Genomic DNA, 16,099 nt, shown 5'->3' on the forward strand with positions numbered 1-16,099 from the left:
AGCAGTTGAGCAGTCCAATCGAATTCATGAATCCCAGCACCACCAAACCGCCACAATTGACACACCGTATTTATTCTGTCTGAACTCTGAAGCAGGCAGGTTTCCGGAATCAGCTGGCAGTTGCATGCATTTCGTACTCTGTCTGGTATCCGTTTTCCGTATGAGTAGTGCCTTTGTTTCAGCAATCAGTATGCTTTTGCAGGACGCGCGCGCGCGCGCGCGCGCACACACACAGAGAGAGAGAGAGAGAGAGAGAGAGAGAGAGAGAACGCGCAACGGCCACAAGACTCCATGGAGAAGAGACGCGATGCAGCAGCAGCTTGAGCATATCATCCAATGGCGGTGGCGCCGTACTGCCCCGGGCTTGTTCGTCCTCTTGCTCGTACCTACCATTCCACCAAGATCACGATGGCGTCAAGAAGGCTCCCTCCCTGTCCCCGTCCCAGTTGCCATCTCGATCGAGCGTGCTAATAATATGCTCTACCAAACCGAAACAGGAACGCACCGCTACAGCTTAGCGATAAACCGCGAGTGATATGATGCTAATCTGAACCGCTACAAGCACTGGGTGAGTGAGGACGTGGAAGCTTCTGCCACCTAGCAACCTCGCCGGACGAATCAATCGAGTCATGGCGACCAGACCGTTGATCTTGTCAAGACGAGAGAGAAGGCGCACGCCCCCCTTTTGATTTCCAAGTTTCCAGTGCACTCATCTCCGACGGACCATCATCACCCATCGCTCTCTCCAGCGTCCAGCCATGCCGATCGCCTGTCAGAATACTGTACCAGCATGCCCTCCTGCCTGCACAGGTTTCATCCGTGGAAGAGCTGGCAACAGTGAGCGGCTAGCTGAAAACCAAACCAATGGCTGCTACTGCATGCCAAGCAACAGTGAGCAGCTAGCTGAAAACCAAACTGGTGGTCTCCGATCGATACCCATCGGTGGGCTACTCTAACACCTACGCCGCACAAGATGGATCGATCACCTTGCCCGTCAGATTTCTTTAACCCTCCATGTTGCGGTTGCGCTAGGCCTTGAGCTTTCACCGTCAGCTAGCCCCTGCAGGCCGCCCGTTCCAGCAGCATCCAGGCCCCCCTTGCCCTTTGAATAACCCAGGCGGGTTCGTTCGCACCATCATGTGGTTCCAATTAGGAATGATCCCGACTAGGCAACGCAGCCTACTGCAGCAACAACGAGCAAGTGGTGCCGAAAGAAACAGCGGCGGCGTTGCGTTACGTTCGTCAGCGGCCGAGATGGGTAACCCGTCCCCTCCGCATAAACTATGGTAGGAGGGTCTCCATCAGCCCCGGGGTTTAGCCAATGATCGGGAGGTGAAAGTTGCTCACCGGTTTGGGAAAGGAGCTGGGCAGGTTCGGAGTAGCGGAATCCAGGGCCAGCGGACGGAAGTGGAAACCACCACCTACAAATCCGGGGCTGGCAGACTGGCAGGAGCATGTTGGATTGTTGGTTGGTTTGGTCCCTAGGTTTTCCTTCCCCTAGCTAGCGGCACGCAGAACAGAAGCTCTGAAAGCCGGGGTCGACATGGACCACCGGATCATTTTCAGACTACCTCCTTTCGACCTAATATTATATTATTGTTTATCTTAATCCCCATCGTGAAAAGACTCGGCGCGTCAAAATTGCAGCCGATGAAGGCCATGATGAGATCAGTGTGACTGAAGCTGAACCACCATGGACGATGGAGCATGGGCATGAGAGCTGTGAACAGTGAGATCGAAGAGAAGGAGCGAGCAGAGCAAGCAATCTGTTCTGAGCTTCTGATTGGTTCCCGCATGCTCCAACTCCCAAGGGATCAAGGCCAAGTTCACATGCCCTTCCACTTCCACAGGACCGGACTGGAAGGTGCGCGTCAGTGTTTCATGTCGGCAACCGATCTGAATCAGGGACAGGTGTCGGTCCATCCAGTCCGCTGGGTGTGCCTACCCGATCCCGGTCGTCATGGTCCGGCCGCCACGACCTCCCCATCCATCCTGCCACCATGGCAACAGTCTCACGCTCGGAACTCGCCTGCAACAAAAAAGAAAAGGGAGTAGGAAAAGAAAGAAAGGATAAAAATTGCAGGAGCTTATCAATACGCCGTGCTGCTGCTGCTGCTGCTACAGGAATCTAACTCGTAGTACTACTGTTCGGACGTTCGGTGCGACGGAGTTCTTGGCATCTTGCCATTCCTGTCGTGACGGCACCAGCCTTAGCAGGAACCCACGGATTCCATTCCATTCGCTCAGTGACCAGTTGAGTCCTGCTGCGCACCGGTAACATTCATGGCGGTGACGGCGACGCAAAGCGGCGCCGCGGCTGCCGGCCAACTTGGGTCCGCAGCATCTGGAGGCTGGAGCACTGCAAGTCTGCAACTTGCCGCCGCCCGCCATGGATGGCCAGGACGCAACGCCTCTACTGCGGCCTGCGGCTCAAAGGAAACGATGGCGACGTCAGAAAGGGAAGATGAGCTTTACCTGACTGGCCGGGAACACTGTTGCGTCGCGTTGCTTATGCTCGTTCGTCCTCCCTCTCTCTCGTGACCAATAGGCGATGGCAGCGGCTCGATTGAAAGAAAGGCACCAGCACTTTCTCAGAGCACAACAAAGGCCATGGAGAAAGAGTTTCTAGTGATGTTCAGAAAACAGAGTTGAGGAGACATGGACCGAGCTAAAACAGAGAACACCATTATCCGAAACAGAGCAATGTCTCTGTTTTTCTTGAAAAGCTGAAACAGAGCAATCTCATCAAATCAATCACAAATAATCTAATCACCAACACAGGAGTTGAGCCTTGACAAAACAGAGAATCTAGTCTTTGCTCTTCGGAGAAACTGAGAAACAACCTTGGGACTGAACATTTACATGGACCTAAGGTTACCTAGCATCAGAGTATATCATATAATTATTCCTGGCCTTGAGCCTGCCAGTAATTTACACAAAATGGAACGAGAAGAGAGCAGGGAGGACACGAGCCACGAATCCTCCTCACACCCCGTCTTCGCTCTGCTTCTCATCCTCTGCTGCACTAACCCTCCTACAAACTGCCTGCCTATCAAAGAAGAAAGAACAACCCAACCAACAAACGAGAAGAAGAACACAAGAGAAGAGAAAAAAAAGATTGCTCATTCCGTTGGGCTGTTTCACTTCATCTCGAGGCCTCTGAAGTCGAGCATGCCGACCCTGAGCCCCAGGAAGTGGCTGTTGCTGCAGCTGCACCCGGCGGCGCCCTTCTGGAGGCCCAGGCTGCAGCCGAAGCAGAGCCCTCCGCCGTGGCCGGCCTGGAGCACCTCGCGCTTGACGACGACGGGCTTGAGCTCCTGGTCCTCTTCCTGGTGGCAGGGCGGGCTGATGCAGAGGTCGAGGTTGAGGTCGGGGCACCTGGGTGGCTTGAGCTGCTGCTGCGGCGCCTCGGCGGCCTCACTGAGCTGCTGCTGCGGTGGCGGCGGATGAGCGTCGGGCTGGAAGGAGATGGTGACGTTGCTGGCGGCGTCGGCGAGGGGGCGGTGCGTGACGGGGTCGATGCCCCTGCCGATGAGCTTCCGGCGGATGTGCGTGTTCCAGTAGTTCTTGATCTCGTTGTCGGTGCGGCCGGGGAGGCGCGCGGCGATCAGCGACCACCTGCAAAGCCATGGGATCAGTCGCTTGGTCGGTCGGCTCGGCGTCGACGACGAAGGCGATCAGCGAGAGCAGCAGCAGCAGCGAGGACAGAGGGCCTGCGTGCGTACTTGTTTCCGAGGAGGCTGTGGAGCTTGATGATGAGGTCGTCCTCGTCGGCGGTGAAGTTGCCGCGCTTGAGGTCCGGGCGGAGGTAGTTGATCCAGCGCAGGCGGCAGCTCTTGCCGCAGCGCAGGAGGCCCGCGGCCTTGGGGAGGGAGCGCCAGCAGCCCTCGCCGTGCGCCCGGATGTAGGCGACCAGGCGGTCGTCCTCCTCCTTGGTCCAGGCGCCCTTGTTGGTATGCGCCTTCTCGCAGCACGGCGACCGCCCCATCGCTCCGTCCGTCTGTCTGTATCGTGCTTGGTCGGGTGTTTGGGGTGTGGTCGGGCGCTGCTGGTGGTGCTGGCGGCGGCGGCGGAGGGCGATTCGGCGTCGATTGGGTGGGTATCCGTGGAGAAGGAAGCGGGGATGGGGAAGGGGGGGCGCGGGTTTTATAGCAGAAGGGAGGGAGGGTTTGATTGGTTGGTTTGGTTGGGGTTGGGAGCGAGGAGGGAGAGGGGATGACGAGTTGGTGGGTGGGCCGTGGGCGTGGGCGGGATTGGGTTGGGTCGCTGGTGGTGGTAGGCCAGCGCGCCGCCGCGGGGGGGACGAGAGGGTGACGTGACGGCGGCGCGGCACGATCGACCCGGCCGCGGCCTGCCTGGTATTCTTCTAGCGCGCGCGTTTCGTGCGGCCACGTCGACTGGTAAGCAAGCCCATGACGGGCGGGCGGCGATGCGGCTAGGCGCAAAGGCAAGCCATGGACGGAGGCGGTGACGCATGCCGATCTCCAACTACTACCAGTATCTCTCTCTCTCTCTCTAGGCTCTAGCTTCTTCGCCGTCCACCGAGGCTGTGGACTGCACTGCGGCGCACCGTCTCGCCGCTCTCCCTCCACCCCAACCTTCGTTTTGAAGTCCATCCATCCATGGTCCATCCGATGATCTGACGACGTCGTCGTCGTCGTCTTACTCCTTTCTCGGTCCGGCTCGCGCCGCGTAGCGCGTACGCTTCAATTCCATCCCGTCCTGGTAAAAACCACGAGACGTGCAGCGATGTAGGTATGCACATTCCGGTGGGTGCGCCGCCGAACGTACGAACGCAAATCCATGTTAGGGGGGGATTAGTAATATATATAATATTGTGCGTATTTAGCACGGTTTCACTAATGGCACGTGACTTTGATACTTAGTCGTTGACCCTACGGGCCGACTGCTAATCCCTCCGTTCTAAATTATAGATCGTTTTGACAAATTTAAATTTATGTATAGATACATAGCGAAATTATATATCTAATTTTATCAAAACGACATACATACCCTCTCTTTTTCCGGGATCATGCATCTCGGAGGCGTTGGAACGTTGGCATGCTGTGACCGTGACGACGACGCCGCATCAGCACACCACGCCACGTGTTACACGGATCAGGTTAGATAGATTTCTCAGGTTGGGATAGAATTCACGGTGAATTTTCGGTCAGCGTTAATTTTTTTTTTAAAAAAAAACCCCCCGCGCACCACCAAACCACCTTCCTTCTCGCTACGTACGGGGTTTCACCAAACCCGGCCGTTAATTCAACATCACTTTATCCAGTCTGCTGAATGTCGTCGTTACCAACGTGCCATGGCCACGGGTGCATTGCACCGTCGTCAGGGACGCCGCGACAAAGGCGCCGCGAGGCCCCGACGAATCAGATCGTGGCGGCGCCACGGCCTCGAGCGCCGGCGCTAGCTGCTGCCGCACCGCTCCGGCGCCCGGAGCCCCGGCCGGCGGCGGAACGCGCAAAGCTTCATCCTGCCTCTACCAACCACATTCTCCCAGGGCCGCATTGCAACAGCCTTCAATTCAGGCCGCTGATCGTGTCGTAGGTAGGTTTGGGGTCTGGTCCTCGCCGCCATGACCTCCAGAGCTCTCAGACCTCCCCCCCACTGTTTCATCCGCACGTTCCAACCCAAACCATGACCTTGAATCCAGCCTCGATCGCGCGCGATCCGTGAAGCTCCGGTCCGAGAGTTAGGCCCCGCTACGCTGCCCGTGCTGCGAACAAAGTTGATGACGAACGAGCACCGGGTGCCCGTGCCATCCTCCTCGCCATAAACGTGCCGCCACTGTTCGGGGGGTGTTGACTTCCACCATTAGGCGCTAGTGTAGGGCCCAATCCGGAAGTCAACACAAACGTGGTGGTTAAGGGCGCTGTCAGTCGCGTACTCCTACTAGAAGATCCTGTGCTGCTAATCGGCACCTGCTTAATTTTGACTCGGTAGGTACACCCAAGCCGCCAGTTCCGAGTTTATCTAGCGCGCTACGGCCGCATGCTGCTTGGAATGGTACTCGATCGCCCAGGTTGGTGAGCCGAGCTGCTGCTGGCTTGCTTTGTTTGTTTGGTCGACCAGGAGATCCAATCCAGATGCGAACTGCAAACCACCTCCTCGCGTCACGTGTTCATGATGTAAATTTGGATGATAATTTATTATTATTAATGTAAAAAAAAACTACCGAGAAGCTATCCAACGCACGTGTCGGGTGTCGTTGGTGCAACCACCCCAGAGTCCAGACCAACCCCTGCATCTGCTGTTGCTTTACGGAGCAAGGAACACAAGATCCTTTCTTTGTGTTATCAGGGGGCGTATTCCCTTTCAGCTGCATCATACACGACTGGTACTTGCTTCGGGTGTATAGGAAAAAAAAAAGAGAGAGGAAGGAAGCCTCTCGGCATGTTACGTCCTGACAGTTACAGTTTGGGTTGTTTAGGCTGAGAATCATCTTCAGGCATCAGGTTTTACCATTAACAGCCTGGTGCAGCACTGCTCTACGCAACGGCCGCCTGCAGCAACTTGCACGGTTTGCAGGTTTTAATTAGACAGGTAGCCGCGGCCTGCAGCGCTTCTAGACTGCCTTTCAGATCTTCCTTTTTATATGATCCGTAAATTGCATGTTCCCAGGACTTGTAAACAACAAACTGAGTTCAGTTCGGACGGAGAATCACAGATTGTAAAAGATTACGGTCAACGTTTGCTTCCAACAACTTCACTCTTTGAATGCACGAGATCTGTTCAACCTCCCTGGCGAGGTTCAAACGTTGTATTCGAGAAAACAGATTATGCCCATGATCATGAAAACACGACACACAAAAAATTATGAGAACGCAACATTACTCCCAGAGTCCCAGTTCCTCACAGAAGTTCCAAGTGCAATGGTAGTAAAGATTACACAGTCTGCAGATACGTTCGATAGCAGGCTATGCCACCTCCATATCATTCTCATTGAAAGATTCATTAGTACAATGTAAACATGAAGGCAATGTTTCTGTTCGTAAGAATTTCAAAATATTTTCAGACGCAATGCTGCGGTTCCTTATTCCTATGATCCTGTTATTCGGTCTTCATACTTACTAAGCGAAGCGGTGCGGCAGAGAACTTTGCCATCTACTTGGCCTTCCTGGAAGCCTCGTATAAGTAGCCAGCAACAACTACAGCCGCAGCAACTGCTACCCCAAAGGCACCCTGTGCAAGCACGGCACCGGTTGGAAGATCTGTTTTTGCAGATGCTGCACCGCGAGGAGCGAAGCCAAGCTCTGAGAGTTTCTTGTGGGATTCAGCGTAGTCTTTGAAGAAGGCATCTTCATCCTGGGGCAAGAAACAAGGACTTGGTTCCAAATCAGTGGATCTGAATCTTGTATGATGAGACAAGATGCAAACATAATAACGAAGTCGGCCACTGTACTGAAGAATATTGAAAGTCCGGCGTACCTTTGCATAAAGCTCAACATAGTGCCTAAATTCAGGATCCGACAATAGTGCCTTGTCAGTAGGGAGCTGAAGAAGCCCCTCAGATTCCCCCTTCAACAGCTCACTGCGATAATATAAAAGATAAGTGATCTACATAGCACTGGTTTTCTGTATCAAATGTAGTCTACAAAACGACTAGAAATATTCAACTTACAGAAAGTATGAGTTATCAAACTTTAGAGGCTCTTGTGTCCAGGCACCTTCGAATCCAGACCTCTCAGGATGAGCCTTTCCCTAAAAGAACAAACAAGGGTATTAAAGTGGGCTTTTTCAACAAATGAATATCTCTTCAGACAGTATAACAATTACCAGAGTGTGGCCACCAGATAGAGCTACAATGTCTTTGTCTGTTAAGCCCATCCGATAAAAGATGTCCCTCAGATGTGGTGCACCTATTCATGAAAAGAAGTACAAAATCCAAGAGCAAGAGATGTACATCAGAACAGATATGTTCTATAACAAGTATTTAATAACAAGCATGAACCAAGACAAAAATATCAAAGCTAGATCCTCATGCCTGCTGTATCCAATATTAGTTATATGGAAACAAAAGAACATTTCCTGAGTAGAAAATGTTATTTATGTTGCTTAATAAAGCTTCAGGCAACAAATCATGCAGCTAACATGGAGCATAGATAAATGCAACAGTTTGGTTCTGAGAAGCAGGAAGAAGATTTTTATGCATTAATAACACAACAGCCAACTTCCTACCCTCACCTACACACACATGAAGCTTGCACAGGCACACATGTGCAGAGATTTTTGTGCAAAAGAATAATTATAAATGAAAAATTCTGCCCATGTGAAAATAAAAGAAAACTAGGACACTGCAACTGTATTGCATCAAATGGGCCATCTGAAACAGAACCAAAATGCGCATTGCAGACACAAACATGAGCAGTGCAGTAAAAAACTTGAAATTCCGCAACTGATACTTGCCAATAGCCTCCGAACCAAATGATCGAAAAACAATTTAAAGAACAAGAAATAATACTAGAACATACCTTTCTTAGCATCTGGTAGACGCCCTTCACGGGGGCACACTGATGAATCCTGATTCATGCCAAAAAGTTAAACAGTGAGCATCAAGAAAGATGCATCCATTTATTAAAAAGAATGTTAATGCTATGTCACATACGCGTCTGCCAGGTACAAACTCAACAGTTGGCCCACCAGTCACTTCAACTGCAACCACTCCAGCAAGCTGCAAGTAAACTCTATCATGTTAGTTAATAGAAAAAACTCAAATCAAAAAAAGAAAGGTAAAAGGCAGATATCTTAACCAATAGAAGAGAAAACTCAAGCATCCCAAATTACCTGATAAAGGTCTGCGTATGTTATCTTTGGGTTCTTGGCTTTGATTGGCTCTAGTAGAACACAAAACACAATTGGATAAGCAATACCAGTGTTTTCCTTTATTACAGCAGAGAAAAGAAACAACAAAACAATAAGCATGCAAATCACCATCATCTCACATGGAGAACAATTTACGCACAAACGGAGCGATACCATAAGTTGCAGTTACTCTAAGACACCTTTTGATTTTACATTTAAGGCTTTATGGTATACATGTAACCATTGTTATGAGTATATAATCTAACTGCATGACAGAGAAAAGACCTAAGTAAAGCAAAGCTGATCCCAGTTCAGCTAGAATAGGTAACTTGTATGAGTTTTCTCCAACCACTCTATTGTGCTTGCATGTGGGATTGAGAAACAGCGGTTGTGAAAGCTGCATCGCTCTATGTATTAATTATACGGGTGGGTTCTAGAAACAAATGTTCTAACCAAGCAGATATTTATGGGAAGGATCTGTTTCTTGAGTAGCTAAACGCACACCATAGTTTCCCAACTTAGCATCCCAACATTACAGACATGAAAATCAAATATTTTGTAGCCTGGCCTTGACAATATTGAAGAAACCCATGGCCAAAGAAAAGGAGTTTCAATTTATGAGAAAGAAAAGGGTGTAGATTGATTTCTTCAAAGTCATCATTCATGTAGCTCATACTTGTTAGGTTTAAAGGATGCCGTTCAGATATTCTCACAAGGAAGAATATTGTTTAATAGGTTTCCACTATCATATTGAGCACTAAAAATGCATACCAAGGAGATCGATAGCAATCTTTAAACCAGCATTAGAACCATGGGTGTACTCTTCCTCAAATCTAATCGAACCATTTGCGCCACCAGTTTTTGTGTTCACATCATAAGTTCCAGCATCATGCCATCTGCAAAGGACAGCAAAGGAGCTGAGTTTTTAGTGTTCCAAGAAATGCATAATGGTCTAAGGCAATCCATGAAGCAGAATGTATCCCTGGATTAATCATGCAGATAATGGTGGTCAAAATGCAAATTTAACTAGCTATCATATCAACACCATAGAGAGGAACCCAATATATCTAAAAGCATAAAGTGGGAACTCCAGCATCGGTTGAAGTGGTCATCCTCTACAAAATTATGCTTGTCTTCAAGCTTATAATAAGCTGTTATTAAGTGAGCATCAAGTATGTTCAGTAATTAGTGGGTCAAACATTTTATCCCAAGTCCTAAGAGTAAGCTAGAACAGTATCGCGTGTGAGTTTTCTCCAATCCCTCAACGGTGCTTGCAAGTGGGATTAAGAAACAACGGTTGTGACAGTTGCATCGCTACTGTAAATATACAGAGTGGGTTATGGTTGTGATTTGACTGAGGACTATTTTAAGGATTCTAAGATTACCAATCAAACGAACCATATGTGAATTGAAAACATCGAATCCATCGCCCCTTGCTCTTCACTCTTCAGAGCTGGGGGACGCACGCAAGGTGTTGGATAAATTGCCTCGCCCAAACCCCGAACCAAACCAGCACAAACCACGCACGCTGCCGGCAGCACGGAACCAGGCGCGCAAATCTCACACGCCAGTAAGGTCAACGGTGACGCATAGGACCAGCAAGCAAGCGCGGCACAGACACGAAAGCACTAGAGCACCCAGCCAGAGTCCAACCAGACAGGCGGACACAGCTTACTCCCCGCGGCAAGCAGAAGCAAGCGCGAGCAGGGGGCGTGGGGAGCCAGGGAGCAGGGTGAGCGGTGAGCGGGAGCCACGTACGCGAGGCGGAGCATGATTGGGGCGCATCCCTTGTTGGAGATGAGGGCGCGGAGCTGGCGGCGCGCCCTGTCGACCTGGCGCAGGTACTCGGCGTCCACCACCGGAGCCGCCATCTCTGCCGCCGCCGCCGCGGGACCTAGAGATCGGAGACCGGGGGAGGCGAAGGGGAGGAGGCGTGCGGGGGAAGACAAGGCTGCGGGATGGGGAGGCGACAACTGACAAGGCCGAGGAAGATAACGCGAGCGGATTCGATTGGCCCTGAATCAATTGCCGGCGCCAACGAACCAACGAACGTGATGGGCCAAATGCCAGTCAGGTTCGTCGTCCTTGTTTTCTCCGCTCAGCCCAGCCCATTTCGATTTTTCGGTGCCGTCTGTTGTGTGTCAAGACCACGGGCCTAGTTATGGCCCAATCAAATGCAACCGGGCTTTGTCGACAGATTGCCCACCATGCACACACGCCGGTCTCCTCCCGGACCCGCGCGCGGCGCCCGGCGTTCCCGGGTGGCCGCTCGCCCCCCGCGGCGGCCTCCGCGCCCCTCCCTTCCCGCGCCCTTCCTATTTCAGGATCGCTAGCCCGCGGACCCCCAGCCCCTAGCCCCTCTCTCTTTCTCCCCCACGCCCGGCCGCGCCGCGCCCCCGCCCGCCCGCCCGTTCCCTGCCCCCGCACCACCGCATGCGCGACAGCATGTCCGGCCACCGCGCCCGCCTCGCCGCGCTGGCGGTCGCGCTGATGATGGCCTCCGGCGCCGCGGCGGCGTGGGAGCTCACCAAGAAGGGCACCGTCATCTCCTACGACCGCCGCTCGCTCATGGTCGACGGCCGCCGGGAGATCTTCTTCTCCGGCTCCATCCACTACCCGCGGAGTCCGTCGGACATGTGGCCCGACCTCATCGCCAAGGCCAAGGAGGGCGGGCTCAACGTCATCGAGAGCTACGTCTTCTGGAACATCCACGAGCCGGAGAAAGGCGTGGTAAGCAGCAGAATAGTGAGGATGCTCATCATGGCGATGTTGATCACTTACACGAGCGAGATCGATCGGTTCCTTCCTTGCAGCTCAACTTCGAGGGGAGGTACGACATGGTCAAGTTCTTCAAGATGATCCAGGACAACGACATGTACGCCATCGTCCGGATCGGGCCCTTCATCCAGGCAGAATGGAATCATGGGTTAGTTTGTGTGGCTTCCTCATCTCATTCAGTCGCTCACCGCATTCCGATCGATCTTCACAAGTCATGTCTAATAATCTGCACCTTTTTTTTTCTATTTCCTTCTGCTCTGTGCCGATTCTTTTTTCAGAGGGCTGCCCTACTGGCTGAGGGAGATCCCTGACATTGTGTTCCGGACGAACAACGAGCCATTCAAGGTGACGAATCCGATTCATTGTTGCAGTTTCTGAAAAACTGTCGATTGTGCAAATAACCGCAATCAGATGTCATTTGAGGAGAAATGGATGGAAATTTTGCAGTAAGCGTGTTTAGCGCGCTCGGCGGTGAGAATTTTGGTTTCCTCTTTGCAGTCGCACATGGAGAAGTTTGTGAACCTCATAGTGAAAAAGCTCAAGGACGCCAACCTGTTTGCATCGCAAGGAGGTCCCATCATTCTAGCACAGGTTCATTGATCATTCAGAATTGTTGCTTCAGCCCTTCGAATCAAGCTATAAATAAATTTGTACGCTCCTTTCTGATGAAATGTTTATGCCCGAATCTGCCTGGCAGATTGAGAATGAGTACCAGCACCTGGAGGCGGCGTTCAAAGAGGAAGGCACCAAGTACATCAACTGGGCAGCGAAGATGGCCGAAGCTACCAGCACCGGCGTGCCCTGGATCATGTGCAAGCAGACAAAAGCTCCTGGTGAAGTGGTAACTTTATCGTTGTCAAAACATTTTCAGAATTTCATCATAACAACTTCAGCAGCTGATAATTGGGCATATTACTGGCCGAAACCGTCAATATGATAGCATGTTCAGCAAAAGCTTGTGCTTTGGAAAGAACAGCAGCAATAATCTGACAGCTCCCCCCCCCCCCCCAATAGATCCCTACCTGCAACGGGAGGAACTGTGGAGATACATGGCCAGGTCCAACCAACAAGACCAAGCCTCTCTTGTGGACTGAAAACTGGACAGCGCAGTAAGTTATTCCATCAATAATCCATTAACTTGTCCATGTTCAACAAGGTAGATCTCTGTCAATATATCAATTGATCACTGCAGTTCTCATTGCAAAATCAACTCCTGTCTTCTTGTTGTGAACAAACAGGTACAGGGTATTCGGTGATCCACCATCCCAGCGTTCGGCCGAGGACATTGCGTTCGCCGTGGCACGCTTCTTCTCTGTGGGCGGTACTATGACAAACTATTACATGGTACTCAACAGTAGTATGATCTTCTTCACATCATACATAGGGGTTCAAACAAATAGCAAAAAGAAAATCGCCCAATTATTCATTAGGATATGAGACTATGTTCTGATGCTGAATTTTACCATCACATTTGTTTGAAACTCTGAATAGTACCATGGAGGGACAAACTTCGGAAGGACGGCTGCCGCCTTTGTGATGCCAAAATACTACGATGAGGCACCTCTTGACGAATTTGGTAAGACACACACATATATAGCAGTCGATAGCGATCAATCACATTGCTAATTTCCTTTTTATCAACTCTGAAGAGTCCCATTAGTTGTGTCGATGGACTAATATACAGTGATGCATGCCTTGCAACAATGGTGGCACGTAATGCTTGTTCAGGCCTGTACAAGGAGCCTAAATGGGGCCATCTGAGGGACCTGCACCAGGCGCTGAAGCTGTGCAAGAAGGCCCTGCTGTGGGGGACGATGTCGACGCAGCCGCTGGGCAAGCAACTCGAGGCGAGGGTGTTCGAGGTAAAGGATCAGAACGTGTGCGTGGCGTTCCTCTCCAACCACAACACCAAGGACGACGTGACCCTGACCTTCCGAGGACAGCCCTACTTCGTTCCGCGCCACTCCATCAGCATCCTCGCCGACTGCAAGACAGTCGTCTTCAGCACCCAGCACGTAAGCGATCGCCGCCCGGAGCTCTGATGTTCCTGCATCGGTCGGGCATGGAAGAACGAACCGATGCGGTGGCGGCCGGCCACTGACGGGAGCCCGTGAATGCTTGCAGGTGAACTCCCAGCACAACCAGAGGACGTTCCATTTCACGGACCAGACGGTGCAGAACAACGTGTGGCAGATGTACGACGAGGAGAAGATCCCCAAGTACAAGCAGGCCAAGATCAGGACGCGGAAGCCGGAGGAACTCTACAACCTTACCAAGGACAAGACCGACTACGTCTGGTACACCTCCAGGTACGGTTGCTTTGCTTGGCAAATGAAGCTCCTGCTCGATTCAATGGTGTCGTGTCAGTTCTGAGCTAGTGCCGGTGAATGAATGGATGTGCTGCAGCTTCAAGTTGGAGTCTGATGACATGCCGTTCCGCCGTGACATCCGCCCTGTGCTCGAGGTCAACAGCCATGGCCACGCCTCGGTGGCGTTTGTCAACAACGCCTTCGTAGGTAACTTGGAGCTAGCACCTCCATTGTTTCCTTTCTCCTTTCCATGGTTTCCATTCTGGAAGTTGCATTGGGGAGAGTAGAAACAAGGTCAAAACTCCATCGTGTATGTTTGCACAGGATGCGGGCACGGGACCAAGATGAACAAGGCGTTCATGCTCCAGAAGCCCATGGACCTGAAAAAGGGCGTCAACCACATCGCCGTCTTGGCATCAACACTGGGAATGATGGTGAGTATAGAACTATACGTAGATTCATAGATCGATCCAAGCATGAGTCAGAAGTCAGAACATTGTTGTTCATTCAGCTCATTCAGAAAACATGTATGAATATGATATAATGGGTTGTTTCAGGACAGTGGCGCTTACCTGGAGCACCGAGAGGCCGGCATCGACAGGGTGCAGATCACGGGGCTCAACGCCGGCACGCTGGACCTGACGAATAACGGCTGGGGCCACATCGTCAGCCTCGTCGGCGAGCAGAAGGAGATCTACACCGAGAAGGGCATGGGCACCGTCGCCTGGAAGCCCGCCGTGAACGACAAGCCGCTCACATGGTACAAGGTAATTGCCTTGAAAAGGTTGCATCACTAGCAGCAGCTTGCAACAGTCGTGTTGTGCTAACTTAACTTGTGTCCGCATGCGCGTTTCTTCAGAGGAACTTCGACATGCCGTCGGGAGATGACCCGGTGGTGCTCGACCTGAGCCCAATGGGCAAGGGCATGATGTTCGTCAACGGCGAGGGCATCGGCCGCTACTGGATCTCCTACAAGCACGCCCTCGGCCGGCCATCGCAGCAGCTGTAAGCTAGCTCTTGGTTGGTTGCTTGTCTGCCATGGTGATCGATCCAACAGGGGCCTGCTAGCTAGCTGCTGCTGATCGACCCTATGACGTCGTCTGTGCCCGCAGGTACCACGTGCCGAGATCCTTCTTGCGCGAGAAGAACAACGTGCTGGTGCTGTTCGAGGAGGAAGGCGGGCACCCGGAAGCGATCATGATCCTGACGGTGAAGCGCGACAACATCTGCACCTTCATGTCGGAGAAGAACCCGGCGCACATCAAGAACTGGCAGCGCGAGGACAGCCAGATCACGGCGAAGGGCGGCGGCGGCGGCGACCTCAAGCCCCAGGCGACGCTGTCGTGCCCGCCCAAGAAGGTGATCCAGCAGGTGGTGTTCGCGAGCTTCGGCAACCCGCAGGGCATCTGCGGCAACTACACCTTGGGCAACTGCCACACGCCGCGCGCCCACGAGGTGGCGGAGAAGGCCTGCCTTGGCCAGCGGACCTGCACGCTCCCCGTGTCGGCCGACGCGTACGGCGGCGACCTTAAGTGCCCCGGCACCACCGCCACGCTCGCCGTGCAGGCCAAGTGCTCCAAGAGGGCGCCCGGAGCACCCGGCGCCCCCGCCGCCGCCGCGCAATGATCAACTCAACCAAGTCGGCTAGCTGGTAGTAGCTCTTGGTGATCTGATGATGATCGATGATGTCCCATTATTTCTTGAGATGCTGCTGTAAACACGGCTTGCTTGCTTCGTAGACGTGGCTGATGACCTGGCCCGAGACGTTGATCGGAACATCCATGCGTGGGAGGTTGGGGAGTGGATTGCATGCATATTGTCGGTATTATTGTTGTATAAGCTTGACATACATGTAGGATTAGAGTGTGTTAATTGGATGATGAGCAAAACATGTATGCAGATGGTCGTTGATCAATTTGGTGATTAATAATGGCAATAATGGACAGCCTAGTGCACTGACTTACAGATCATGCAGTCCTGTAGCTGAACATCGATCCTATGTTTTGATTCTTAGATTAGTTAAGTAAACAGAGAAGAAAAGAGTAGTAGTGTATTTAATTTGTTGATAAACCATAACATGATCACGTGCTTAGGCACGGTCGCTAAAAAAGAACCATATAATAACATGATCTCTTATGCCTATGGTTAGCTTTGGTCGACGATCATGCGGAAAGAACCCATAGAAATGCCATTGC

At 52.0% G+C, this 16,099-nt stretch overlaps 3 protein-coding genes across 3 annotated transcripts; 1 reads left to right on the forward strand and 2 right to left on the reverse strand.

The window, feature by feature from the left end:
• Window positions 1-2,996: 2,996 nt before the first annotated feature.
• On the reverse strand, window positions 2,997-4,128 carry LOC112897860 (myb-related protein Zm38-like). Its single transcript, XM_025966250.1, has 2 exons — window positions 3,726-4,128; window positions 2,997-3,618 (listed from the first exon to the last, which is right to left on the reverse strand). Exons 1-2 carry the CDS (start codon window positions 3,986-3,988, stop codon window positions 3,141-3,143), a joined length of 741 nt encoding a protein of 246 aa, XP_025822035.1. The 5' UTR covers window positions 3,989-4,128; the 3' UTR covers window positions 2,997-3,140.
• Window positions 4,129-6,894: 2,766 nt separating this feature from the next.
• Window positions 6,895-10,794, reverse strand: LOC112896534 (probable L-ascorbate peroxidase 4, peroxisomal). The gene is made up of 9 exons (XM_025964545.1): window positions 10,576-10,794; window positions 9,589-9,713; window positions 8,800-8,849; window positions 8,621-8,686; window positions 8,487-8,535; window positions 7,792-7,874; window positions 7,637-7,716; window positions 7,444-7,546; window positions 6,895-7,320 (listed from the first exon to the last, which is right to left on the reverse strand). Exons 1-9 carry the CDS (start codon window positions 10,686-10,688, stop codon window positions 7,120-7,122), a joined length of 870 nt encoding a protein of 289 aa, XP_025820330.1. The 5' UTR covers window positions 10,689-10,794; the 3' UTR covers window positions 6,895-7,119.
• A 468-nt stretch (window positions 10,795-11,262) lies between these two features.
• LOC112896533 (beta-galactosidase 11-like) lies at window positions 11,263-15,869 on the forward strand. The gene is made up of 15 exons (XM_025964544.1): window positions 11,263-11,547; window positions 11,631-11,743; window positions 11,874-11,940; window positions 12,094-12,186; window positions 12,293-12,436; window positions 12,610-12,704; window positions 12,834-12,939; window positions 13,087-13,171; window positions 13,324-13,610; window positions 13,720-13,904; window positions 14,002-14,111; window positions 14,229-14,338; window positions 14,462-14,671; window positions 14,764-14,909; window positions 15,017-15,869. The coding sequence occupies exons 1-15, from the start codon at window positions 11,263-11,265 to the stop codon at window positions 15,528-15,530; spliced, it is 2,550 nt and encodes an 849-aa protein (XP_025820329.1). The 3' UTR covers window positions 15,531-15,869.
• Window positions 15,870-16,099: the final 230 nt, after the last annotated feature.

The sequence above is a fragment of the Panicum hallii genome, chromosome 6 (genome assembly GCF_002211085.1).
Source record: "Panicum hallii strain FIL2 chromosome 6, PHallii_v3.1, whole genome shotgun sequence".
Lineage (NCBI taxonomy): Eukaryota > Viridiplantae > Streptophyta > Magnoliopsida > Poales > Poaceae > Panicum > Panicum hallii.